This window comes from Nomascus leucogenys, chromosome 15 (assembly GCF_006542625.1).
Source record: "Nomascus leucogenys isolate Asia chromosome 15, Asia_NLE_v1, whole genome shotgun sequence".
Classification (NCBI taxonomy): domain Eukaryota; kingdom Metazoa; phylum Chordata; class Mammalia; order Primates; family Hylobatidae; genus Nomascus; species Nomascus leucogenys.
This window is the reverse complement of record NC_044395.1, coordinates 103156595-103184361: the sequence shown is the minus strand read 5'-3', so window position 1 is coordinate 103184361 and position 27767 is coordinate 103156595. Positions and strand designations below refer to the sequence as shown.

At 37.9% G+C, this 27767-nt stretch overlaps 1 protein-coding gene across 3 annotated transcripts in view; it reads right to left on the bottom strand.

The window, feature by feature from the left end:
• The window catches only part of API5 (apoptosis inhibitor 5), a 32424-nt gene that overhangs the window by 3014 nt on the left and 1643 nt on the right, over window positions 1-27767 (bottom strand). The window contains exons 2-14 of one of the 3 annotated variants that reach the window (XM_003254448.2): window positions 22584-22745; window positions 20477-20570; window positions 19615-19680; window positions 18955-19106; window positions 17463-17669; window positions 14471-14575; window positions 13213-13302; window positions 12200-12381; window positions 11032-11125; window positions 10522-10578; window positions 5460-5536; window positions 4820-4956; window positions 869-2965 (exon numbers count right to left, since the gene is read on the bottom strand). In XM_003254448.2, coding sequence (XP_003254496.1) covers window positions 2883-2965; window positions 4820-4956; window positions 5460-5536; window positions 10522-10578; window positions 11032-11125; window positions 12200-12381; window positions 13213-13302; window positions 14471-14575; window positions 17463-17669; window positions 18955-19106; window positions 19615-19680; window positions 20477-20570; window positions 22584-22745 — 1506 coding nt within the window. In that variant the 3' untranslated portion in view covers window positions 869-2882. Of the gene's footprint in view, window positions 1-868; window positions 2966-4819; window positions 4957-5459; window positions 5537-10521; window positions 10579-11031; window positions 11126-12199; window positions 12382-13212; window positions 13303-14470; window positions 14576-17462; window positions 17670-18954; window positions 19107-19614; window positions 19681-20476; window positions 20571-22583; window positions 22746-27767 lie in introns of those variants that run through there. The other 2 variants (XM_012504799.2, XM_030829730.1) reach the window with 2 other exon arrangements.

The window sequence follows — 27767 nt, the reverse complement described above, 5'->3', positions numbered from 1 at the left end:
ATCCTGATCCACTTAAACCCCAGCTTTCAAACACTCACAACCAACCTTAGTGCTACTTCAGGAATACTTTCATAAAGCCTGGCAGTTAAATTACTAAGTTCCAACTTGCTTTGCACATTATCTGAAGATAGAAATGATTTATTTAATGATGATTTGGCAATTATCTGATGTTTTGCTTTGATAAAAAAAACCAAATCCTTTTTTTCAGAAGATTAGCTCCTAAAAATAAATTCAAATCAGAACTTTCAAGGATCAAAATTAAAGATGATTTACAAAATTATATCAACACTGAACTGCTTATGGGCCGGGGGCAGTGGCTCACGCCTATAATCCCAGCACTTTGGGAGGCCGAGGCGGGTGGATCACATGGTCAGATTAAGACCATCCTGGCTAACACGGTGAAATCCTGTCTCTACTAAAAATACAAAAAATTAGGCTCTTGCCTGTAATCCCAGCACTTTGGGAGGCCGAGGTGGGTGGATCATGAGGTCAGGAGATCGAGACCATCCTGGCTAACACGGTGAAACCCCGTCTCTACTAAAAATACAAAAAAAAAAAAAAAAATTAGCCAGGCGTGGTGGCGGGCGCTTGTAGTCCCAGCTACTCGGGAGACTGAGGCAGGAGAATGGCATGAACCTGGGAGGCGGAGCTTGCAGTGAGCCGAGATCGCGCCACTGCACCCCAGCCTGGGCGACAGAGGGAGGCTCCGTCTCAAAAAAAAAAAAAAAGACTGAACTCCTTGATAGCAGAGAGCAGTTCTTGTCCATCTTTATATTTTCAGCCTATTGGCACAGTAGAAGCAATCAATGTGTTAATAAATATCCAAGAATCTGAAGTTACCATAATCATAACACATCAAGACACAAAACAAAATTACAAAAGGAAATTTATTTCAAAAGCATAAGGGGACATTTACATTTAAACAAGATGACAAACAGGTGTCTTGCAAAAGAAAAAAATCCATGGCATTAAGTTTTTCATTCAAATTCGGAAGCAAAAATAACCTAAGTTGTGCACTATTGCCTTAGGAAAGGGAAGGGGAAGGGTGAGGGATAAGGGAACAGTCAACTCAGTATCAAACATGAGAAAGTAAAGCCACTTCTGCTCAGTTTTGAGTTTACAAATATGCTTATAAAAAGTAAAATTATATTTAATGTTCAAATTTATTTAGCTGTAGTCTCAATATAATTTCTGTACTTGAAATGGCTCTGGGCCACTGGCTGATCTGTCTCTGAGGTCCAGATAAGCTGGTCAGTTTTCAAATGGCAATTTTATATTCCTTTGTTCAGATTCCAAGGGAGTTTAGGTTCAGCTCATGGTCTTCTGGAATGTTTAGAGATTATTGCCACCACTCCATAGCCAAGCTGACCAACTTTTGCTCACTTGTATCATTCTAGCCTTTCAGAACTATTTTCCCCATACACATGTGCAGTAATTCTAATAAAGGAGTTTTGCTTCTTCTGCAGTGTAGAGGTAATGGTAATGAAGACACCTGCATTGGAATCACAAACTATTCCTCAAAAAAATACATCAGACTACTAGAAATGTCATTCAGGCAGCTGATTTGAATAGCAAACTTGGGGAGGGAAGATTAACTGTGAAACAAAAATATATGAAACATTCAAATGCAGAACAAAGGGTCTATGCTACTAAAAATGCCCATGACATTAAACACTCCACAAACCCCCCATCTGTTGTTTTAACCTAAAAATTCTATAGGCTAACTTATACAATAATTTTGATTAATAACCTGAGAAGTTAAAATCTTGAAAGTGGCAAAAGCAAACCAAGAGAGCATCCCTTACTTATTGGTACCATGTTATCAAGTCACTTTTTCTGGGTAGCCCTGGTTATTAAATCTCCAAATTCTAAATTATACTATCTCTTTCTGTAGAAACCTATATGTACATCAGATTCAGTATTTTGGTTGTTATTTGGTTGTTATATACCAATAGCAATTCCAATTTATCTTTGAAAATGCAGCCTTTATTTTTAGTTTTAAATAACAATAATCACATAAGTGCAACTGACTTAGAATCCCTTGCTACTGGGAGTAAAAACCTCAATAACAAGTTAATAACGGATTCAGCCTCAAAGGGATAATCACTGTGTCAGACTACCCATTCCTGGAATTTAAAAAGTGATTTATGTTGTGTAGTCAAGTTTCACAGCATGCATATATATATATACACACACACACACACACATATGCTTATGTATGTATGTATATTATACATACACATTTCTATTCAAATAGTAAGATTCCATATTCAAAAGTTTGTATCACAATATATGGAAAAGAATTAAGTAAGCGGTGCAAAGCAACTTACTTTCTCCTAAAAATGTAATGTCATTCCTATATTTTAAGAAGGCTACGTATTTTGCTTTTATGACACTAGGTAGGAATGCTGCACCACTGCCCAGCAGCTTTATTAAACAATTAAAACAAAATGTTAAGATTGACCATTACTCTTCTCCATATATTGGGCAAAAAACTAAGAGGGAAGAGGAAAATCAGTAACCTTTCAAAACTGATGATCTTTATCAGCAGAACTAGACTGAATTTCATTACATTTTAGAATGAACAGCTCTCAACAAATTATCAAGATGTTTAAAAGATTCACAATTTGAAGTCTGAATAATGATACTGCAAAAACAAGTCAAAACTGCAGATAAAGCATCCAAAAATATCACTGTGGTTTTACCTTGGACACAACCATGGTCGGTTACAAAAGTAGGTCATACATACAAAGGTATAAAGAACATTAAGTTTTTAGCTGAAGGCAGCAGTCTGTTTAAAGGGACATCCCCGGCAATCCAATGAGTAGTAGAATTTAAGTATATTAAGCTCATGACAATGCTGAAGAATGCTGACGTCTTATTCAGTAGAGTCTTCCCCGACTACGATTTCCTCGTGTGCCCCAACCTCGGCCACCTCTACTTCCCCTGAAGGCTCCTCTCTGCTCTACGAAAAAGCGAACAAGGGTTTAGGTCTTGCTTAGGATTTCATGATACAGCAAACGCAGAAGAAATGTAGCTCATAACTCTGAATACAGCAGTAGGCCCTATAAGAACAGAACTAATATTCTGCTATTCAATCTACAAATTTAGCCTGTACATAAAACAAGAACAACATATATACTGAAGCACGTAAGGCAAGGTACCAACTACATTCATGGTAGTTGCTTAATTAAATGTATCCCAGTAACAAAGTTGTTTCAAGGTGATATTATGATAACTACACTTTTTTTGGAGGGTCTTGCTGTGTTGCTCAGGCTGGAGTGCAGTGGTGCGTTCACAGTTCACCATAACATTGAACTTCTGGACTAGAGTGATCTTTCTACCTCAGACTCCCCGGTAGCTAGGGCTACAGATGCACACCACCATGTCTGGCTTTTTTTTCTGTAGAGACAGGGTCTCATAATATTGCCAGGCTGATCTCAAACTGCGGGCCTCAAGGGATCGTCCTGCCTCAGTGCTGGGACTACAGGTGTGAGCCACTGTGCCCAGCCCGTACACTTCTTAAAAAACTTAATTCTTCAAATTCACAAATAATTCTACATATTCGTGGGGTAGAATACTTTGATACAAAGAATATATAGTTATCAGCTCAGGGTAACAAGCATATCCATCATCTCAAACACCTATAATTTCTTTGTGTCAAGAACATTCAATATTCTCCTATTTTAAAGTATATATTAACTATAGTCATGCTATAGTGGTACACAACACTAGGGCTTATTCCTATGTTATTTCGCATTCTCCCACAGATCTCTCCCTATCCCTTCCTTCCCCCCATCTTCTCAGCCTCTAGTATGCACTGTCCTACTTTTTACTTCTATAGGATTAACTTTTTAAAACTTCCACAAGTGAGAACATGCAATTTAATTTTCCATAGCTGGCTTATTTCACCTACTATAAAGTCCTCCTGTTCCTTCCATGTTGCTGCAAATGAAAGGACATTCTTTTTTTATGGCTGTATAGTATCCCATTGTGTATAATACCACATCTTATCTATTCATCTGTTGATGCACCTGTTAATTCTGGGTTGATTCCATGTCTTGGCTAATGAATAGTGCTACAATAAACATGGGGGTGCCAATGTCTGACTTTTAATCATATGTAAATGAGATGAACTATCTTCATTGAACTTCCAAACTTCCTCGTTGTGGTTTTGATGTGCATTACCCTGATGCTTAGTGTTTAGAATTTTTTCAAACATTTATTGGCCATTTGTACGTCGTCTTTTGAGAAATGTCTGTTCAGATGATTTGCCCATTTTTAATCTAGATTTGTTTTGCTATTAAGATGTCTGAATAGCTTCTATATTCTGAATATTAATCTTCTGTTGGATGAGTAGTTTACAAATATTTTCTCCCATTCTGTAAGTTGTCTTTTCACTGTTGATGGTTTCCTCTGCTGCACAGAAGCTTTTTAATTGCCCGCCACCACGCCCAGCTAATTTTTTGTATTTTTAGTAGAGACGGGGTTTCACCGTGGTCTCGATCTCCTGACCTCGTGATCCGCCCGCCTCAGCCTCCCAAAGTGTTGGGATTACAAGCGTGAGCCACCGCGCCCAGCCATACTTTTCTTTAGGTGCTTACTAGTTAATGTTGCATACTCAATACAGTCAGCCCAGAAGGGTGAATGAGAGAGGAATGGGATAAATCATTTCCTCAACAGCCCTAGTTCTCCAAGCTAATTCAGAAAAGTCATTGGCTAGAACCATGACACTGTATATAATAACTAATTAAAATAAAGTATAACACAATTTCTGCCTAATCTCTCATATTCCTTGTACCCAAACGGAAACGCTCACCATAATTAAAGTTGCCCAAATTGCTGCTATATTTCCCACTGGGAGGGTTATAAATCTGCCTGGCATCTCTTTTTGGTCCTGCTGAAGATTTCTTGGGTGGTGAACCTGAAGTTGTATCTTCACTGGCTCTCTTTTGCCTGTAACAATAGGAAGAACAGCAATTTAAAAACATTCTATTATGCCAAAAGCTATCAATACATTTATAATTTAGCATATCAGTTAGGAAAGACATGCTAAAGAGGATAATCTCATCAGAAAAAAGGAATTAACATTTGATGTCATCAAATTAACCACAGTTTGGTTATGCAGACAATGTCAGAGGGCATTTACAAGGCTTTAAAATAATCTGAAATATGTAGCTTCACAGACTTACATGCAAGTGACTCACTTTACAAAACCTGTCAGAAAAAAATCTAGTTTTGCTACAAGAATACAAGTAAGGCTGAAGGTTCCAGGGTTGCCTCCCACCAGTTTATTTTTACAAATATTGAAATTAGATTTTACATTTTAAGTCATACTTCTAATAGTCATATTTAAACATGCTATTATGAATCATTTAACACTGAACCCTTTTGAACAGTAAATGTAACTTGTATTAAGTTTTGATAACACTCAAATCTCTTTTAAATATATTTCTTACCCAATCTCAACCTTTTGTACAGGTTTCCAGGATAGTGTTACTGTGCTCTTATAAGAAGGAGGAATGTGGAAGAGATCCTGGAGAGACAAAAATCAGGCAAGAATTCTCATGTATTTGTTGGTGGCAGGGAGTGGTGGTGAGGGTAGGAAACAAAGACAGATGTTAAAGATTAAATTTACGAGACAGAGCTTACTGCAACAGAAAATTAAACAGGAACAATTTTGTTTACAAATCACATCTATTACCTCATTAACATAATTTTGTGCACATAACAAACTGTAGGGTAGCTAATTTTTTTCTAAATGTCAGTATACATTTCAGGATAAAATACATCAATATTTATCCACTTTAATAAACAAAGTCAGCAAATAAGTTTTGTTTTGGTTTGTTTTTGCAGATGCAGTCACCATGGTGCTTTAAGGAAAATACAATGGTGCAATCTGCATGTGCTTTTGCAAATTTTTAAGTGGTTCAAAATTAGAAAAAAATCTAAAGCTTTACTGCCAGCACCATAGGAAAAGTAAAAACAAACAAACAAAAAACCACTAAAGCTCTGGCTAATCATGTTTCCCCCTGCCCTATGAAATATCTATAAATTATTAATAAGGCAAAAAAAACCGTGTAAGATTTAAATACCGAGTGATCAAAGTGGTAGGAATGCAAATGTTTGCTGAATGTGTTAAAATAACCTGGAATTCAAATAATCTAACCTGATAATATCCTCACAACTGAATAAATCGCTAAACACATTTATTCTTAGTAATACTCTTACCAGCTTTACCTTGATTTTTTGTATACAGGTAAAATTCAATAAAAGTAAACTTTTCTCCCAGTTAAAATGAGTATACTAGTAACAAATCATCCCTGGTATATAAACTTAAGTCCAGTGTACTATATAAATGTAGGGAATTGGCCAACACAACATGCTTTGAATAAAAAATGCTTGAGGTTTCTAACTGGAGTGATTTCGCATATTATAATAAATGTTAACTGAAAAAGGGACCACATGAAGAGGAAAGGGCAAATCTTCAATTATAAAAATGTTAAATCTCAGACGACGACAGGAAAATGGTGTATAGTTTGGGGATTCATTAAAATAAAAATGAAGTTGTGAAATTAGATGAGTCTGCCTGGTAGGTAAAGATTGCAAGAAATGTCAAGGATGGATTAAAACATACCTATGTTCTCCCTAAAACAAAAAATTTATCATGTCACATACTTTTACCCAACTTAAAAACATTTCAAGATTTTCAGGTAAGGCACTTGTGACATTATGTGATATATACAGTTTGCCCACTGTGTCCATGGTTCCTGCATCTGTGGATTCAAGCAACTGTGGATGGAAAACATTCAGAAAAAAATTGCATAAAATTCTAAAAAAGCAAAACTTGAATTTACTATGTTGAATCCTTGAGAATGAAGTGATGTGTAGGCACTGTATTAGGTATGTAAAAATAAAATTTCAGGTTCTCCCAAATTTATTACACCAAGGGGAAAAGTTAACTCCTGGAAACTGACTCACAACATGGCTGTTTTCTTCTCTGACGCATGACCATTGCCTTCCTGACCTTTGTGTTGAGATTGCATGAACCAGAGTCTACTCTTTACTTAAACCTAGACTAAATGAGGGAGATAGAGACCACTGTGACTCTCACCTCTTTACAATAAAATGTTAATCCTCTTAGAGTGTAATCAATAGTAGCCAATCATATATCTGTTAATCAATAGTAGCCAGTCATGTATCTATCTGTATTAATGTATTAATAGTAGACAGTCATATATCTAGCTGTATTAATGTAATCAATAGTAGCCAGTCATATATCTATCTGTTAACCTTTGTATGGAAAATGTCATTCTTTTTAGCACCTCAGTTTGTGCCTGTATCAGTTTTTGCCCATATAAACAATCCTCATTTTTCCCCATACCAGGAGCACTGACCAGCATTCTTTGGTGTAATTCTGCTCCCCAGATGGCCAATCTCACACTTTGTACCTAAATAAACTCTTTTAATTGGACCCTGAGACTTTTAATTATTTTAGGTTGATAAGTATGATAAGTAATCTAGAGATGCTTTAAAGTATAGGGGAGGGTTTGTGTAGGTTATATGCAAATACTATGCCATTTAATAAGGGTTAATCTGAGGGTTTTGGTATCCATGGGGGTCCTGCAACCAATCCACCTTGGATACAGAAGGCCTGTATTGACTGCATTTTGGTTTTTGTCCATGATTCTTGGCTCATAGCTCCAATAATTCTTGAAATTTCCTATGTGACTACAGCAATATGAATATCTTTTGCTAAAACATTTGTCCCTTTGTTACTGTCTCCTGAAAAGCTCCAGAGCAATAAAGGTGAAAGACAATCTTTTATTTTGAACAAGCATCTTTCAACCACACCTGAGTTTATATTAATGAGGTGATGTTTGGAAAGGCTCTAGTTAACCACAGGATAGGGGAGCTGACTGCCTGGGGAACCAACCACATACTTACAGGGTTGGAACTCAGTCCAACCCCACCTCCAGGGAGGAGAGAGGGGCTGACTTAACACCAATAAAGGTTTATCTATCACTGATGGCCAATGATTTAATCAATCATGCCTATGTAATGGAGTCTCCATAAAAACTGAAAAGGACTCTGTGTGTGTGTGTGGTGTGTGTGTGTGTGTGTGTGGTGTGTGACAGTGAGGGGGGCTGGGTGTTCCAGGATGGAATATGAACAAGAACACACCCATGTGCTGGGAGAGTAGTACACCCCATCTCCATAGGGATGGAAACTCCTGCACTCAGGACTCTTCAAGACCTCTCCCTATGTATCTCTTCATCTGGCTGTTCATATGTATCCTTTATGATAAGCCAGTAAACGTAAGTAAGTGTTCCCCTGAGTTGTATAAGCTGCTCTAGCAATTTAACCAAACCTAAGGTTTGGTTAAATTATAGCCCATTTATAGCCAGCCAATCAGAAGCATGGGTAAAACAACTTGGAGCTTGCAACTGTCATCAGAAGTGGTCTTGTGGGACTGGGCCTTCAATATGTGGAATCTGATGCTACCTCTAGGTAGATAGTGTCAGGACTGAATTGGAGGACACCCAACTAGTATCCACTGCAGAACTATTTACTTACTTGATGTATGGGGAATAACCTCCACCCATCTGGTGTTAGAAGTGCATTGTGAGAGTACAGCAGGAGAAACTGACTTTATTCCTATATTCACAGAGTGCTCTACACACAGGTTGCTGACCCTATTCATCTCTCTTTCCCCTATACCTTCCTTTAGATAACTTACAGATTCCTGAAAAGAACATTTTCTCATCTGCATGCAGGTAATAAGCATTTGCTAAGTTTAAAATGTTCATAACACATTGTATCTTCAACAGACTTGTATCAGCGGTTCAAATACAGTCAAATCTCACATTTTTATATATGAATTTACTATGTGAAATAATTATTTATATTTAAGATTTGTAATAAATGGAAGCTATTGGAAACATTTCCTTAGGAGATTAGTATAATATTCTTACCTCTTCTGTGTTTAATGCCTTTTCACTTTTCTACTTGGCACTATGATACTCCTTCCTCAACATCTAATCACTGCTGCTTTTTCTCAAATGCTTCCCTCTCTCTTCTGATACAAACTGCAGCTGACCCTTGTACAACTTGAATTTGGACTACATGGTCTCACTTATACGCAGATTCTTTCCAATAAAAGTTACACCTAGTGTGCCTGCCTCTCCTTCCACCTCTTTTGCCTGCTACCCCTGAGACAAGACCAACCCCTCCTCTTTCTCCACCTACTAAATGTGAAGACATCTAGGATGAAGACCTTTGTGATAATCCACTTCCATTTAATAAATATATTTTCTCTTCTTTATAATAAAACATTTTTTCCTGAAGCTTTATTGTAATACAGTACATAATGCATATAAAAACATGTTAATTAACTGTTTATGTTATTGGTAAGGCTTCTTGTCCACAGCAGGCTATTTGTAGTTTTTTAAAATGATTTTTTATAAAGCCAAATTTAGCATTGAGGTGGGGGTTGTATACCAATTTTGGTGATGCTAATGTTAGTAAGTTCTGATAACCCACTACCATTGTACCAGCCAGTGGTTAAGTTTTGGGGGAGTCAAACGGTATACATGGGGTCGGTATCCTTAAGCCCTTCATTGTTCAAGGGTCAACTATAATTATTCCATATCATTTTTACATTAGCTTTAAGGCATACTAGTACCAATTTTTGTTCCTGGCAGGCTACTGCTCTAGGTATTACAATTAAGCTGTAATTGTATTGTATAATATAATACAAGTGATGGCTACTTTGTGATTTTTTTCTGGTTCTCTCAGGTTATTATTTTGTTTAGGCTAGCAGATACTTGGGAAGGGTAAACAGAATTGAAAAGTAATTATGGCTTAATGGAAAGGTATACCCTAGCCTACAGTACAGAAAGCTCTCAATTTATTACACAGTCAAGTTTATAAAAAAACAAACACAGAAAAACATTTCATTGTGCTACATACCACATGTCCATTCTTTTTTTTTTTTTTTTTTTTTGAGACAGAGTCTCGCTCTGTCGCCCAGGCTGGAGTGCAGTGGCACAATCTCGGCTCACTGCAAGCTCCGCCTCCTGGGTTCACGCCATTCTCCTGCCTCAGCCTCTCCGAGTAGCTGAGACTACAGGCGCCCGCCACCATGCCCAGCTAATTTTTTTGTATTTTTAGTAGAGACGGGGTTTCACCGTGGTCTCGATCTCCTGACCTCATGATCCGCCCGCCTCGGCCTCCCAAAGTGCTGGGATTACAAGCGTGAGCCACCGCGCCCGGCCATGTCCATTCTTAAGCGTAAGCAAAACAGGGATTTACTGGCCATTCAAAAGAACCCAACAGCTAATTAAGACCACTAGAACTTAAGTCGCTGAAATTTCTGAGACTATATCTATCTGTTTCAATGCTTTGAGCCAGAAGTTTGGATGCCTCCTTTGTTGGAAGTATCTTATGCAAAACTTTTAAATAAATAAATATATGATTTTATGGTAACTGCAGATATGTCACTTGGTATTATAGACTTACCTTGATTAAAACATTGATATTGTTTGTTATTTTCAATGCAACGACTTTAATCTTGTTCTGCAAAGGGAAAGGAAAATTAAGACAAACTGCCAATAACTTCTATCAGGCATAATCCACATTCTGTCATAGAACTGGAGTAATTACACTTCTCTATCAGAATCACTTCTGCAGTCTTTACAGAATTCCTTGGTTTAAATCTATAGATAATGCGTATTCCTATTGCTTGACTCTAAACAAATCTAGATGTAGCAAAGAAAACAAATAATCTGTGTTCCCTTGACAGGTTAGAATGTAGCCAAAAAATGAGTAAGGTCACATGCACATAGAAGTTGTTTTAAAATAAATCAGTTTAAGTTATAGGAACACAATAAAAATCTAAAATATTTCATTAGGACTGGGATGAAGGCTGTTAAATTAGGTGAGATAAAGGAAAATGAAAAACTCCCAACTTAAGTCTATATAGTTTGGTATGGAACTAGCAGTTTATGAAATGTGAGCCAGTATTCTTACCTCTTCTGTTTTTAAGGCCTCACCCGTTTTACCCTGGAGAGCTAAGCGAAGTTGTCTGATATAAACTTGCAGGCCCCGTGCAAAGTACTGCAGCCTAAATGAAAACGTATTTGTTAATTAGCAATTCATCACTTCAATTTTGTTTTTAAACTCAATCTTATACTATAGAAAAATGATCCTAAGTGCAGAAACGGTTACATGACCAATAAATTAAAGAACAGAATTTTAAGTTGCTTGTTTCTGATCAAGAGCTTCATCAAGTATCAAACTTCTGACTTACCACACAGTAGAGGACAGTAACAGGTAACACATGGCTCAAGCATTTCAAAATTTAAGATGTGAATTTGTTAATGGAACAATTCAATAAGCAGTGTCTTTGTGAAAACTACTTATATTGACTTCTCCAGTGCTGCTTCTCCAGTAACACTAAGATATTATTAATAACAGCAGCTACAGTTTACCAATACCTACTATTTGCCAGGCACCATGCTAAAAGCTGTACATTCACTGTCTTATTAAATTCCTACAACTCTATGAGGTAGGTACTATTATCATTTAACAACTGAGAAAAATTTGGGGGAGCTAAGAGAGGTTAGGGTACCTGCCCCAAGATCATAAAACAAGTAGAAAGAGCTAGAGTCCTTTACCCCCCATGGATTTGTTAAGTCATTTCTGTCTTTTTAATTTTTTTTAAATTTTACTTTTACTGTATTTTTTTTTTTTTAGAGACATGATCTCATCACCCAGACAGGAGTGCGGAGGCATGACTGCAGCTGACCATAACCTTGAGCTCCTGGGCTCAAGTGAGCCTCCCATCTCAGTGTTGCAAGTAGCTGGGACTACTGGTGTGTCACCACGCTCTGCTAATTTTTTTAAAGTTATTTTTTATAGAGACAGGATCTTACTATGTTGCCCAGCTGGTCTCAAACTCCTGGCGTCAAGCAACCCTCCTGCCTTGGCCTCCCAAAGTGCTGGGATTACAGACGTGAGCCACCATGCCTGGCTCATTTCTGTCATATGTTTACAAACATGCCTATTTTCTGAACCCTCCAATCTGTACCACTGGGGTAAGGCAGGATGGGGAGCTCTCATAGAAAAGCAAAACCCAAGGAACTTCAAGATAGCTACCACCTTTGCCAAAGATTGAGCCACCTCAATCATATATCACCTGATTTTGAAATCTTTGAGCTTTTCTGCATTCAGTTTGGCTGTTAAGAAATCTGGAAGTTTTCGGCCCAACTGGTGAAAACTGTACAACAAACATTCCACATAACTGAACTGTAGCTTGGGTTCTTCATTACCAGCATTCTCTCCATTTTCTGCTTCTTCTGGAGGGAGGGGCATGTATTCCTAAGAGAGAAAAATATACAGATGTTTGCAATCTGCTCTACATATTCAAATTATAAACAGATATTCAGGGAATTATAGTGCATGTTTTTAAGACATGAAGCATTAAAAACTACCAAAACCAGACATTTGGATTTCTTTTTTACTTACTGGATCAATGCTCTAGCCTGTCAACGCTCCATATTAACCTGTTACAGCTGCTGTTACAGCTGCTATTATTAATAATGAAAATTAATGTAGCTATCATTTATTAGGCACTTACAGATAAAGGCACTGATGCTCTGAGAGTTAGGGTAACCTTCCCATGGTAACAAAGTTAATAAACTAAAGAGTCAGAATTCAATCTAGATTTGACATCAAATGCTGATGCGCTTAACAACTATACTATGCTTACTACAAAAATATTTTCTGAACATTAGTCCATATTGTTTAAGTATTGACTCATTACAAGCGAAGTGCTGCCAATGGCATTCAGTATCAGTGCTGTAACAACCCAGTAAGTTACATCTGGACGAGCACCAGATGTTGATGACTCAATTCATGCTAAGAACCTAATGCTTATCACTGTGTTAGTTACACAAATACATCAAATAAGAAAATCACTCAGTGATACTGATAATGATTTTATCAGATGGCCTATTTTCTCCCTAATTATAAGAAACACCAAGATTAAAACAAAGTAGACAACATGTGGCCTAAGAAGCTAACAACACTTGTTAGGATTATTGTTTAATTGAAATTTCAAAAACTGGTTCTTGTAATCTAGAAATTAATACTAAATTAGACTTTGAACTATATACTGACTATCCCGTAAGGAAAGGAAAAAGTTCTTACCAATAACTTATCAAATAGTTTCCTTAAATTTGTTTCTAGTTTTTCCATGTCACCACAAAATGAACTCATCTCCGCCAACAATTTCAATACCTAAAACACACAATTCACTATTACTGTTTTTTTGAATAAGCAAGCGTTATGAAATGAGAGTAATTCTAGATAACGATTTAAGACTTTATTTTCAATTATGCTTTCACAGAATCATAACATTTGAAATGGAAGAAAACCTTACAGATGCAGCCCAACATTTTACTGTGAAGGAAAGTAAAGGTCAGAGATTATGTGACTCGACAAAGTCACAGGGTGTAAGTGGCAGGGCAGACCCTAAAACCCAGATCTCATGATTTCCAATATATCTGTGAGAAGAAGTATGGAAAATAATACATACGACACTTTCTGCTACAGGTTAATGATTGTGCTAATTACAAGGCAAAAATGATAAATTTATTAACTATAAGTTATAGTAAGAACTCTCAACAGCTAAGAACTAATTACTCATGGTTAAGGTGGGCCTCATTTCCTGTTAAATTTAGTCTCTGGATACTTACTCAAAATATTGGTAATGACCACTATTCTCAAGGTTCATTCCTGCATTTCCCAATCCCAGTCTGATGGGCCTAGCCCAGCACATTTGAAGCAAACTACCTTGTCAGTGCACAGTGAGATTCTTCTCTATCCCAAAGACCCATGAGGGAAATGGCACACGCATTTCCATATTTCAGTCTAATTTAATAATCACTATTGGGTGCTTGATTCAAAATCAAGTTTTGTGCCAGATTCTGGGGATACAGAGGTGAATCAGGTTAAATGTAGGGAGAGATTATAAACAAATGTAAAGTATTACAGATGCTGTGAAAAAATGTTTACATACATTACAATTGAGATACAAAGGTGGGAGGGGTAGTGAATTCTATTGAAGAAGGAATAAAGGATATTTTGTGTTAATCCAGTTTAAAATTGGCTCTATCAGTTATGGATAGAAATGAATGAATTAAACACCTTATTTAAAAATATTAAGGCTACAAAGGTAGAGACTGACTATAATAAAACTACAGGCAAGGCTTTTCCATTGCAGCAAACTTTAATTGAATCCATGAAGCAGTCCTAATGCAATTAATTCTGGTCTAGGGAGATTACTGGCTGGCCATTACCAGACATTTAAACTGCTCCCTCAGAAATCAGATCTAAGTTAGTGGTTTACATTTTTGTTAAAATATAAGAATGCCTCATCAGTGCTAAAGCTGAAATTTTTGCTTACCTCCAACTGTATATCAAGACCTTCCACTGGGGTAGTCAAGGTACCAAGGTTAGGGAGAACCTGCTCACAGAAATATGTCACAAACCTTGTGGAATGGACATTTTTCTGTAAGAAATCCAAAGAAAATGCAGTGTCAAAAAACAAATATTCGCTCAAATATTATAGCAGAATTTCATTCAATAAATGCTGAGCGCTACAGCATCAAGTATTCTGACTACAAATACAATATAGTGCACACCCCAGCATGCCCTAGATATAACCTCAATAGGTGATCTACGAAGGGGCTTCAATAAGTTCCTGGAAAAATGGAATAAAAAGATAAAGAATAAAAAATATAAACTTTATTTATCAACATAAGCTCCATTAAGGTCAAGACACTTTTGCAGGCAATGATACCAGTCATCTCTAAAGAACTGAGGGTCCTGGGAACTTAACCATGTCAATGCAGTCTTTTTTATACAATTAACCAAAGAAATGTGGGTGCCCTTTAAAGATGTTTTTAAGATTAGGCAACAAAAAGAAATCAGAAGGGCCCAAATAAGGACTTTAAGGTGGATGCCTAATGATTCCTCATCAAGACTCTTAAAAAATTGTCCCTGTTTGATGAGAGGAATGAGCAGGAGCACTGTGGCGGTGGAGGACTCTGGTGATGCTTTCCTAGACGTTTTCCTGCTCAACCTTTGGCCAACTTTCTCAAAACAAGCTCATAATAAGCAGACATTATTCTTTAGCCCTCCAGAATGTCAACTAGCAAAATGTCTTGAGCATCCCAAAAAACTGCTGCCATAACCCTTCCTCTTAACTGGTCTCTTTTTGCTTGGACTGGGCCCTTTTCACTTTCTGGTAGCCATTGCTTTGACTGTGCTTTGTCTTCAGAATTGCACTGCTAAAGCCATGTTTCACCTCCTGTTCCCATTCTTCAAAGACATGCCTCAGAATCTTGATCCCACTTGTTTACAATTTCCATTGAAAGCTCTGTTCTTGTCTGCAGCTAATCTGAGTGCAATGGTTTTGACACTCATCAGTAGGAAGTTTGTTAAACTTTAATTTTTCAGTCCGAATTGAGTAAGCTGAACCGAGATATCTATGATGTTGGCTATTGTTTCTGCTATTAATTATCGGTCCTCTTCATTTAGGGCATAAACAAGATAAAATTTTTCCTCGTAAATTGATCTGCTGCGACGGGCTTCGACATTGTCTTGTCCCTTCTTAAAATGAGTGATCCATTTGTAAACTGTTGATTTCTTTGGGGACATTGTCTCCATAAACTTTTCATAAAGCATCAATGATTTCACTATTCTTCCCCCAAGCTTCACCATAAATTTGTTATTTGTTCTTGCTTCAACTTTAGCAGAATTCATGTTGCTCTGATAGGCTCTCTTTTCAAACTGATGTCTCACCCTTCTTAGTTCCTCAAACTATATCCTGTTCAGACATGTTATAAGTACAAGTTTATTTTGGTGAAAAATGTTTTGAAATCCATGCATAGGTTTTTTTTTTTTTTTTTCATAATATGCATTTTCCAGGAACTTTTTGAAGACCCCTTATATACTTTACTGCAAAGTCATCTGGAGCATTGGGACATCTATACATTTTGGTCTCTTCCTTGATTCTCAGGTCAAATTTGGGGCATGGCCAGGCATGGTGGCTCATGCCTGTAATCCTAGCACTTTGGGAGGCTGAGGCAGGTGGACTGCCTGAGCTCAGGAGTGCAAGAGCAGCCTACGCAACATGGCAAAACTCCATCCCTACTAAAAATACAAAAAATCAGCTGGGTGGGGTGGTGCGTGCCTGTAATCCCAGCTACTCGGGAAGCTGAGGCACAGGAATTGCTTAAACCTGGGAGGTGGAGGTTGCAGTCAGCCAAGATCACGCCACTGCACTCCAGTCTGGGGGACGGAGCAAGACTCTGTCTCAAAAATAAATGAATGAATGAATAAACAAATAAATAAATAAATTGCAGGCATCTTTTAGTGGATTTTTAGACTGCACATTTCTCAAAAGGGATAATTCTATTATTTAATTTTCTTTGTAGAGACAAGGTCTTGCTCTGTTGCCCAGTCTGGTCTTGAACTCAGCCTCAAGCGATACTCCCACCTTGTCTCACAAAGTGCTGGGATTGGGATTACAGGCACGGGCCACCACTCCTGCTCTAGGATAGTTCCTTTGTGTTTTTCAAATGAATGTATGCACATCCCAGAAGATGCATGGCCTCAGGAAACACAAAGCCTGAGACAGAATGCAAAATTCTCATGACTTTCTAAAAAAGTCTCTAGGAAGACTTAAAAAAATTTATTGGCCACTCGTGGTGGCTCACACCTGTAATCGCAGCACTTTGGGAGGCCAAGGTGGGCAGACTGCTTGAGCTCAGGAGTTCAAGACCAGTCTGGGCAACATGGGGAAGCCCCGTCTCTACAAAAAATACAAAAATTAGCCAAGTGTGATAGTGCATGCCTGTAGTAGCAGCTACTTGGGAGGCTGAGATGGAAGGAAGGCTTGAGCTTGGGAGGTAGAAGCTGCAGCAAGCCAAGATCGTGCCACTGCACTCCAGCATGAGTGACAGGGCAAGACTCTGTCTCAAAGGAAAAAAAAAATTCTTTCTTTCAAAAAAATGTCTTGCTGCTTTGGGTTCTCACCAACTCCACTGTGGCCTTCATAAACACAGACCAAGCATTCCTCATCTGAAAATCCCAAATCTGAAATGCTTCAAAATCTAAAACTTTTTGAGCACCAATATGATGCTCAAATGTCACGCTCAAAGGAAATGCTCATTAAAGCATTTCAGGTTTTGGATTTTTGAATTAGGGATGCTCAACCAGGCACAATGCAAATATTCAAAAATCTGAATACACTTCTGGTTCCAAGCAAGCATTTCAGATAAGGGACACTACTGGAAAGGTTTAAGGGGAATGTTAAAGTGAGTATTTATGGAAATATATATACAGCTAATAGAGTAATCAAAATACCAGGTGTGTAAAAATAAAGAGCTCACAGAGAAGAGGGGTACTGCCTGCCGAGTGCACTGTAAGAGCCTGTCCACACAGTCAGGATCCGAGGGATTGAAGGTCTGTTCTAGGTCGGCCTGTTCAGCCACCAACTCCACAAGTTGCTGTCTTCCACTCACTGTCTGTAAGCTTTTTAACCCAGACAGTATCTTCATAAATAGAACAAATTCTTCACCAGTCACATCTTCTAGGACCTGGAAAAGAGACAATTCAGAATAAGAGTATATTAATCATTTGAATGGGACAGATCAACACTGAAAGAGAATAGCTAATTTATTTCAGTTACTAAAGTCAGTTTGTTATTAATGCTTCCAAAATACTGATGAAAAGGCAACTTCTAGCTTCAGTCAATTGAGCTTCAGCGTAAACCACACATTCTCCAAGGGGGCAAAAATTGGTTCTTAGAAAATGTTACTTTTTTACGTACAAAGCACAGATATACATATAGTACCATAAACAGATATACAGTGTATATGTGGCATTAAAATTTCATGGGAGAGCAGTTAAGAAAAAAAAATATTTAAAAAATTGGCTATTTAGGGGAGTGACTTTAAAAAATGGTTGGAAAAATTCTGTAGCAAACTGTTGAATCGGATTGTTTCCTATATTTAAAAGCAGCCTAATTCATATAATATGGTAATTGTTGTATATAAAATAGGATACCTTGCAAGTCTCATGATAAATCTTCCATATCAGTGGGTCTAAATCTTTCTATTCATGGACCAAAAGAGCTCACAATCACGACATACTCTACCAGATTACACGCTGGGGCATAGGTAAAATAGTCTGATACTCCCAGCTAAAGATCTACTTTTTTTCTCACTGAAAAATAATCTTATCAATAAGGAAGTGGGTAGTAGTAGTCTGAAATTTCTAAAGCCTGAACCATAACAGTGATCACATGCTTTAGATAAAATGCTGAATCTTCTGTAACATATTAAAAAAGTAAACTATTCCCAAACTTTGGCACATTAAGATGAGTGAAAAGTTAATTGTGACACACCTTGCCAATCTTAGCATCTACAACTATGCTAGATGCTGGGAGCAAAGACAACCATGGTCTCACCCTTGAAGAGCAGATAGTTTCAAGGGCTAAGGTGAAAACAGGTCATTTTGATGTGATAATATGTTTCATTTTGAAATAATATAGAATACTATGAGAGAGTATCCTAAAATGGAAGGGAGGGGTAGGACTTAGGGAAAGTTTCCTGAAGGAGGTGATTTGCAGAGGTTGCACACATTTTAAGGACACTACCACAAAAAGTTTAAATGTAATCGGATTCCTTTAAATTACCAAATTGATTCATCATTAACACTGACAAAAGTGCGAAATTCAATCTAAGAAAAACTTAGAAGTTCTATGGTGGTTCTAATGGGATATATATCATTTTATACATAAGCCACATATAACATTGATGCCAATGTCAAGTATGCTCTTTTGCTTTAGAGAATTTCCACCAAATGAAGACCAAAGCTCACCTTTTTGGATTCAGTTAGTATAAGCTCTTCCACTTCCTTTGTTAAGACTTCATCTGGTAAAGTCTTAAGTTTTGTAGAAAGGAATTTAATTGCTCGTTCTCTAACAATGTCCTCTCCTTGAAGTATTTGGCTGAACAACCCACCTAAAGTCCCTGCAAAACAAAATAGTTGCCTGTAGCAAGTCAATTCTATAGTGTAACGGTGTTTTCCCATTTAACTCAATTTACAGTATTTCTTCTCAAATAAGTTAATGAACTTCCCAAATATCATCCTAATTACTAGTTAAAAGTAGTCTGAAATTTCTACAGCCTGAACCATAAGAGTGCTTTCTTCATGAAGACATAGTCAGCTTGAGCATGACTTTCCTTTTATATCATTACTAATAATAAAACCCAGGTATTTTGGAAGAATTTCCTGAAAGTGTCAAAGGGAGTTCTTCCAACAGATTTCTAATGGAACAATGTGATCTGTTTTTGCAGTTATTTCTGCTAGTTTTTCTAGTCATAAACATCTTGACCTAAGGAGACTTTTTTCACAATACTTAGAATTTTTATGAAATAGAACCCTGGGTAAACCCTAGAGTTTATTCTTAATGAGTAACACCTAACTTTGTGATTCTGTAAGACATCAAACACAATTCAGAATAAGAACTGGCCTTACCTTTTGCATCCATTTTAAATATACTTAATAGGGCATTGTTCACTAGGTTAAATTCTGCAGAGTCATCTGGATAAAGAAAAAGTGGCATAATGAATATAAAACAAATTTAAAATATCATCTGCTTCAGTTTCAACCTTGATTCAACATAGTTTCTCAAGGTTACATTGACAGGAAACTTATAACTTAAGCCATTCCCTCAAGTACCAAAAAGATACATGTTCCTTATAAGTTGAGAACCCGATCTGGCATGCCTGAAAAACTTTTATTAAGATGCTACAATGGCCGGGCGCGGTGGCTCACGCTTGTAATCCCAGCACTTTGGGAGGCCGAGGTGGGCGGATCACGAGGTCAGGAGATCGAGACCACGGTGAAACCCCATCTCTACTAAAAATACAAAAAATTAGCCGGGCGTGGTGGCGGGTGCCTGTAGTCCCAGCTACTCGGAGAGGCTGAGGCAGGAGAACGCCGTGAACCCGGGAGGCGGAGCTTGCAGTGAGCCGAGACTGCGCCACTGCACTCCAGCCTTGGCGACAGAGCGAGACTCCGTCTCAAAAAAAAAAAAAAAAAAAGATGCTACAATTAGGAAACTACAGGAAATTGGGGGAAAAATTATGATACATCAAAATGCCCAAAAGAATCTAGTCATTACACCTTCGTAACGGAATTAAAAACAAAACAATACCAGGAATTAGATAACCAGAAATCATTACACTTTAACTACTGAACGAAAGTATGAAATTTAATCTCTATCAGAGGTAGGACCTCCAGCTCTCCTGCACCCCATTTAAAACCGAAAAACAGAGTCAACATTTCAGAAAGAAGATATATATTTAGAGAAAAAGGTAATAATAAAATCCCTTACCTGTCTGCAAAAGTTGCGTTAGTATATCTGCCACTCGAGGAAGATTTTCTCCAGTGGCAAATTGAGGCAGTTCTTTAATTGCTTGACGTCGAATCTGGGCATGATTTCAAACAAAAATTAACCAAATACTATCACCTTTAAAATAACAAACAGCTTTTTCTTTTCTTTTTTTTTTTTTTCTTTAAAAGACAAGGTATTGCTCTGTTGCCCAGGTTGGAGTGCAGTGGTGCAACCATGGCTCACTGTAGCCTTGACCTTCTAGGCTCAAGACAGCCTCTTGCCTCAGCCTCCCTAGTAGCTAGGACTACAGATGCAAGCCTCCATGCCTGGCTAATTTTAAAGGCGGGTTTCCCTATGTTGCCCAGGCTGTTCTCGAACTACTGGGCTCAAGTGATCTTCCCACCTCAGCCTCCCAAAGTGTTGGGATTACAGGCATGAGCCACCATGCCCAGCCGCAAACTCAACTTTTTAAGAAAACTAAAACCACAGAGAAGCCATCATTAGGGGCATATGAGTCACAAAAATATAAAACAGCAGATTTCTAGCAGTTTTAAAAAGAATTTGCTCCAATTGGCCGGGTGCAGTGGCTCACGCCTGTAATCCCAGCACTTTGGGAGGCTGAGGCGGGCGGATCACAAGGTCAGGAGTTTGAGATCAGCCTTGCCAATATGGTGAAACCCTGTCTGTACTAAAAATACAAAAATTAGCCAGGCGTGGTGGCACACGCCTGTAGTCCCAGCTACTTGGGAGGCTGAGACAGAAGAATTGCTTGAACCCAGGGAGGTGGAGGTTGCAGTGAGCCGAGATTGCACCACCGCACTCCAGCCTGGCCAACAGAGTGAGGATCCTTCTCAAAAAAAAAAAAAAAAATTTGCTCCAATATTCAAATTACACAGAATAAAATATAAAAAGGGATGTTAACAATGTCTCACTGAAGGAGACAGATTTGAGATTATATTATATATATATATAAATTATTTATATGCTAATTATATGCAACTGTTAGGTTTTTACTACCTATGGGCTTATAATATAGTATTCCTTAAAAATGGCTACTGTGGCAATGTTATACCCAGTAACTGTTTACTTTAGAATTTTCAGTATTGACTACTAAATACAACATTTGTGGCTATATTCTGCATGTTTAATTCCAAATACTGATCTTGGCTTATTCGATTTTTACATAAAACGTACAGCGGGCCAGGTGAGGTGGCTCACGCCTGTAATCCCAATGCTTCAGAAGGCCAAGGTGGGAGGATAGCTTGAGGCCAGGAGTTTCAGATCATCCTGGACAACATGGCAAGACCTTACAAAAAAATTAAAAATCAGCTGGGAAGGGTGGCCTGTGCTACTTGGGAGGCTAAAGTGGAAAAAAATGCATGAACCCAGGAGTTCAAGGCTGCAGTGAGCTATGGATGTGCAACTGCACTCCGGTCTAGGCAACAGAGTGAGACCCTGTCTCTATTAAAAAAGCAAAAAAAGTATAGGGTTTATATCCAGTAAATTCTGCATGAAATGTTGGCAATTCGCTGTTTCATCGAAAAGACAAGAGCTAATGGTTGAGTATTCTTAGGAACCTGTGTCAGCAGCCAGAAATATTACCGGTTAATTCTGTTCCAAACCCCCCGCCCCCAAAAAAAAACAAAAACTATTTCTTTTTCATCTAGTAATCCTATTTACTTATTACACAGACCATTTTTCTGCCATGCAAAATATATAAGGGTAGTGAAACTACATTTTATGATGTAACACTTAATAATTTAAATATCCAAGTAAGCACAAATTGATTAAAAACAGTCTAATTTCATATGCACAATGAATAACAATCTGTGAAACAAGATGTGAGCCACAATCCATTTTTAACAGTGGATAAATGATAAGCAAAACTAAGTATTTTGAGATTCTATGCATTTTTCATAATTTAAAGGTGTTGAAAAAGGCTAATACATTTTATCATATGTAAATTTAAGCCTGGGTGTGATGCCATGCCAGACCATACTGTGGTATTTTATTGTGTACTCTGATATATCAGATTGTTACTCCAATTGTATTAGCCACACACAGAAACATCTGAAAGATTGCTATAAAGTGTCATTCATAAACTTACAGATACATCTTCATCCTCACAGAGGTCTAACTGTGCATTGATAGCAGAATCAGCCAATTCTGGAAAATGCTTAAAGAATTTCGGAATAAACTGAGCTGCTAATCGTTTTTCCTTAGTACCACCTTTCACACCATCCAATATCACTTGATAGGCATCTTTATGCTGAAATAAAAAATAAAGCAGGAAAGACACATGATTTTGAAGGATGGGAGGCTAAGTAAAAGACCATAACAAACATGTTAGAGTGTGCTTTAAATTTTTACACAGGCTAAGAAAATAAAGGCTGATTTTTGGAGGTTTACTGGTTAAACTGACACTTATCTTCCCAATTCCGTTCTCCCTCCATCTTTGGTTTATTTTTGAGTTGGGGGAGACGGATGAGTCTAATTTTAAGTGGAAAAAGCAAATGTGTTTGTTAATATACCAATACTTCTTCATTCTAGTGATTATTAACTCTGGCCTTGTGACTGGATCATGCTTAAAAAATTTGTAATGGGCCAGGCGCAGTGGCTCACTCCTGTAATCCCAGCACCTTGGGAGGCCGAGGCACGTGGCTCACCTGAGGTCAGGAGTTCAAGACTAGCTTGGCCAACATGGTTAAACCCCGTCTCTACCAAAACACAAAAATTAGCCAGGCGTGGTGGTGTGCGCCTGTAATCCAGGATACTTGGGAGGCTGAGGCAGGAGAATTGCTTGAGGCCGGGAAGTGGAGGTTGCAGTGAGCCGAGATCGCACTACTGCACTCCAGCCTGGATGACAGAATGAGACTCCGTCTCCAAAAAAAAAAAAAAAAAAAAAAATTGTAATGATGGCTGGGTGTGGTGGCTCATGCCTGTAATCTCAGCACTTTGGGAGGCTGAGGTGGGCAATCACTTGAGGTCAGGAGTTCCAGACCAGCCTGCCCAACATGGTGAAACCCCCTCTCTCTAAAAATACAAAAATTAGCTGGGCGTGGTGGCAGACATTTGTAATCCCAGCTACTCAGGAGGCTGAGGCAGGAGAATCGCTTGAACCCAGGAGGCAGAGGTTGCATTGAGCTGAGATCGCACCACTGCATTCCAGATTGGGTGACAGAGCGAGACTCTATCTTAAACAAGTAAATAAATAAATCATAATGAATACCATAGAATTCACAAAGAATTGCACTGTATTTACTTAAACAAAAATTTACCTGTTTCTAATTAGCACCTTGAAGAAGGTGAAGGGAATACATTCCAGAAATTTAGCAATTCCAGCAATGTTAGGAAGTGCAGTTTAATTTTACCTCATAGCAGTATATGAAAGCCGTGACAATTCACTCCATATAGCCAGACAATTTTGGATTAAGACAGACTCTGATGTCACATGTTTAAACCTTTTATTGGAACAATACACCCAAAGCTCATGTTTCCTTAAAAAAAAAAAAAAAAATCACAAACGCTCTCCCTCAAATACTCATAATGGGAGGAATCAGTAAGTTCCCAATCCTCCTTAAGTACTTGCCTCCAAACCAGTCCTTTTATGAAATGACACTGATAAAGATGGTAAATAACAGTAAAAAATACAGAAAGACTACACATATATATTGTTTGGACATATGAATAAAACTTAGTAACTGGAAAAACAACTTAAAAATTATAATCTTGACCAAACATATACACAGTGTAGTATTTACTATGTATAAGGAGTGTTCTAAGTGCTTTAGACACGAGCTTACTTCATGCCATCAAGCGGGGAATGACCAATAAATATCCAATGAACTACAGAATTACCAAATTTATTTTACAGTGATTCTTTTTTGTGGATAATGCTATGTTAAGTGAAAAAATAAAGCAGGATGCAAAGTTACAGAACAACTCCCAAATAACAGAAATTTCTGTGAATAAGGTTAGCTTCTTCATGAAATGTAGATATATCAGTCTTTAGGAGTCATCACTGAAAAGTGTATTATAAACACATCAAGACCCTGTCTCTCCAAAAAATATAAAATTAGCCAGGCATGGTGGTGTGTGCCTGCAGTCCCAGCTACTCGAGAGGCTGAGGCAGGAGAATCACTCGAGCCCAGAAGATAAAGGCTGTGGTAAGCCATGGTCACGCCCAGGAGTTAGAGGCTGCGGTAAGCTGTGGTCGCGCCACTGCACTCCAGCCTGACAGAGCAAGACCCTGTCTCAAAGAAAGAAAGGTGTATGACATACTTTTCACCGCAAACATTAAAAAAAGAAATCATGCTGACTTTTCTACCACTTTACATTCCTGTGGTTTGCCTCAGACTTCTAGGCAGGCTTCATAAAATCAAAGTTTGTTCTGACACCCTTACTTTTTGCAGGGTATCACAAATCTAATTTCCTTTAACTCAAACTTACTTATAAAGCCATTTGAAGAAACTCCTTACACTGTCCGAAGTTAAATGAAAAAAAAAAAAATTAAATGAAAAAAAAAAACCCTGCTTAAAACAAAACTTCCTTTTGCCAAGAAAAAAATAAATCTGGAATCAAATAAAAAGGAATCATTAACAATACTTATTGAAGGTCTACCAGGGACTGAGTGATTCCTTTTCTATATCACAATAGGTGTTACTACTATTCCTATCTTTTAGATGAGGAAACTAGGGCTCAGAGAAGTGAAATAAATATTTCCACATATTTTTGAGGGATTACGAACTTGGTTGGTCAGTGGTTTTAGCTTAATCATACAAAAAACACTACTACAAGAGTGGTATTTCATGAAATAAAAGTCCAAGAGGCCTACACGCCAACCCTGCAAAGCTAGTGTACTCAATGATTGAGAGAATAGGAGGAATCAGGGTTTCAGCATTATATAGATCTCATCAGCCCCACTGCCGTGGTCCTTTAACAGGTGTCAGATACATTTTTTAACTTTTAAGATTTTGACTACATAATATAAAATTAAGTATCTATATTTTAAAATAAGTAAATTCATAATAATTTGAAACAGAATTTTAAATAATGGTGGGCCACAGCTTGCTCTATTATGGCTAGTCAGGAGCCCTGGGCAGAGTGCAGTAGAAAAGGAGATCAGAAAGGCAAAGGAGCCCACAAGAGAAGAGGGAGACCTGAAGGAGCAGCAGAGGCAGAGTGGGGGAAAGGCAGGATGAACGCATAGGCAGAACATGGGGGTTACATGAGAAGATGATAGGACTGGAAGATTTGAGGTATTAAATAATTCTGCACTTAGAATCTGTCATCTGCAGTTTGCTTATTAGAATATACATGCTCATATATGTATGTATGTGTGTGTATGATAAAGTTCCCTTTATCCATTAGAGATAATCTATGTAAATGGTTTTTCTTTTCTTTTGTAAATGGTTTCTCTGTTCCCTCTTTGAATACACTTCTTCAACTATGAAAAAGAAATGCTTACTGAAGGGCCAGGTACAGTGCAAGAAGAGAAGCAATAAATAAATAAATACATACATAAAAGGATTTAACCCTTGAGACGTTATAATTTATAGAAATAAGAAAATAAAATACAAGTCTTAAGTATTATTAATAAGTACATCGTGCCAAGGGGTTCAAAAAGAGGATTTGATCTGCTTTGGGGAAATTAGCCGATAAAACCTCAGAGGGCTCGTGTTTACCCTTATATATTTAGAAGACACTACTCTGAAAGGAGTATTGACAATAAGGGGGAGGGAACAGTCTGCAGTGGCAGCAATCAGAACAACTGTAGTGCTCACCTCTCTGGTAAAGGTTGATCATCAAAATAAAAGTTAGAAGGAAGTCAAGACTGACAAACTTGAATGCAGTCTCAGAAGTATCCAGACAGGTATTTGCCAGGAAACTTAGTACTGATCATAAGTCTCTCATAAGTTGACATGAAAATCAGGCTTTGCTACATCAAGAACATGAACACGGTTTTCTCTCTTTAAAAACAAGTGAAATGGTGTCCTCTCTACTAAGTTGGCTTCTGCCTTTGTTAGTTAAAATTACAAGCAATATCCTAAAACCTACTGTTTTTTTAGTAAGTGATTTTAGGCAGTTTATTTAAAAGGGGAGAAGTATAACCCAACAGAGCAGAATTAGTAGGCATTATCTTCGGTTCTCCTAAAATTCACAATATTTGAGCTGCCTGAGCTAACCGCTACATCTCATTATGCAGAGATACTGTTTAAATAGTTGCTTAACAGTTGTCAATACAGAACGCATTGATCACCCATAACCTACAGGGAATTGTGTTAAATTCCAGTGTCCAGCCGGTTGTGTGGTACATGGTAGGTGAAATGTACGGAATAAAACGTGGAGTCTTCATTAAAGTGTAGACAAAGGTATCCTTTTTCGTTTTTCACAAACTTGTCTCTTAAGTACCCTTACTAAATAAAGAGTAGATTTTTGCTGTGAAAGACATTTTGACCCCTTGGGGAGAACTCTCAATTCAATCTGGTTTTTATAAAGATGACATGAGAAGGAAATGCAAGCAACTCTCAAAATTAGAGTAGGGGATGGGACAGCATTATGTATACGGTTTCAAAGGTTTCTTAGAAGGATTCCTGACACAACCACTGTTCTAGCTTTCACCCTATCCTCCCTACTGATATGCAACAAAGTCAAACGTAGGTAGAACAATTTGCTACAAAGTTACCCAACTAAGTCACAGATAAATTATACCACTGAGAATATCTTCACTACTAGTTCTTTTTAGGAACAACAAATTCAAACTGATTGACCACACACAGTTTGTATCTTTTTTTTTTTTTTTTAATTTTTTGTTTGAGATGGAGTCTCGCTCTGTTGCCCAGGCTGGAGTGCAGTGGCCCAATATCAGCTCACAGGAACCTCCACCCCCCGGGTTCAAGCAATTGTCCTGCCTCAGCCCCCCAAATAGCTGGGACTTCAGGCGCACGCCACCACGCCTGGCTCATTTTGTATTTTTAGTAGAGATGGGGATTCACCATGTTGGCCAGGCTGGTCTCGAACTCCTGACCTCAACTTATCTGCCCACCCAGGCCCCTTACAGAATTGGGATTACAGGCGTGAGCCACCGTGCCTGGCAGTTTTTATCTTCTCAATGAACAGAATATTCCTCCTTCACAACCGACCTACACACTCTATCCACATGTACAGCAGAACATCCGTATACATTTCTCACTGATAAAAGTGAAATTCCCTACTGACAGGGAAGGAAGGAAAAAAAATCATTTGCTATTTCAAACTGGTATATTCACAATTCTAGATTAAGCTACGATAA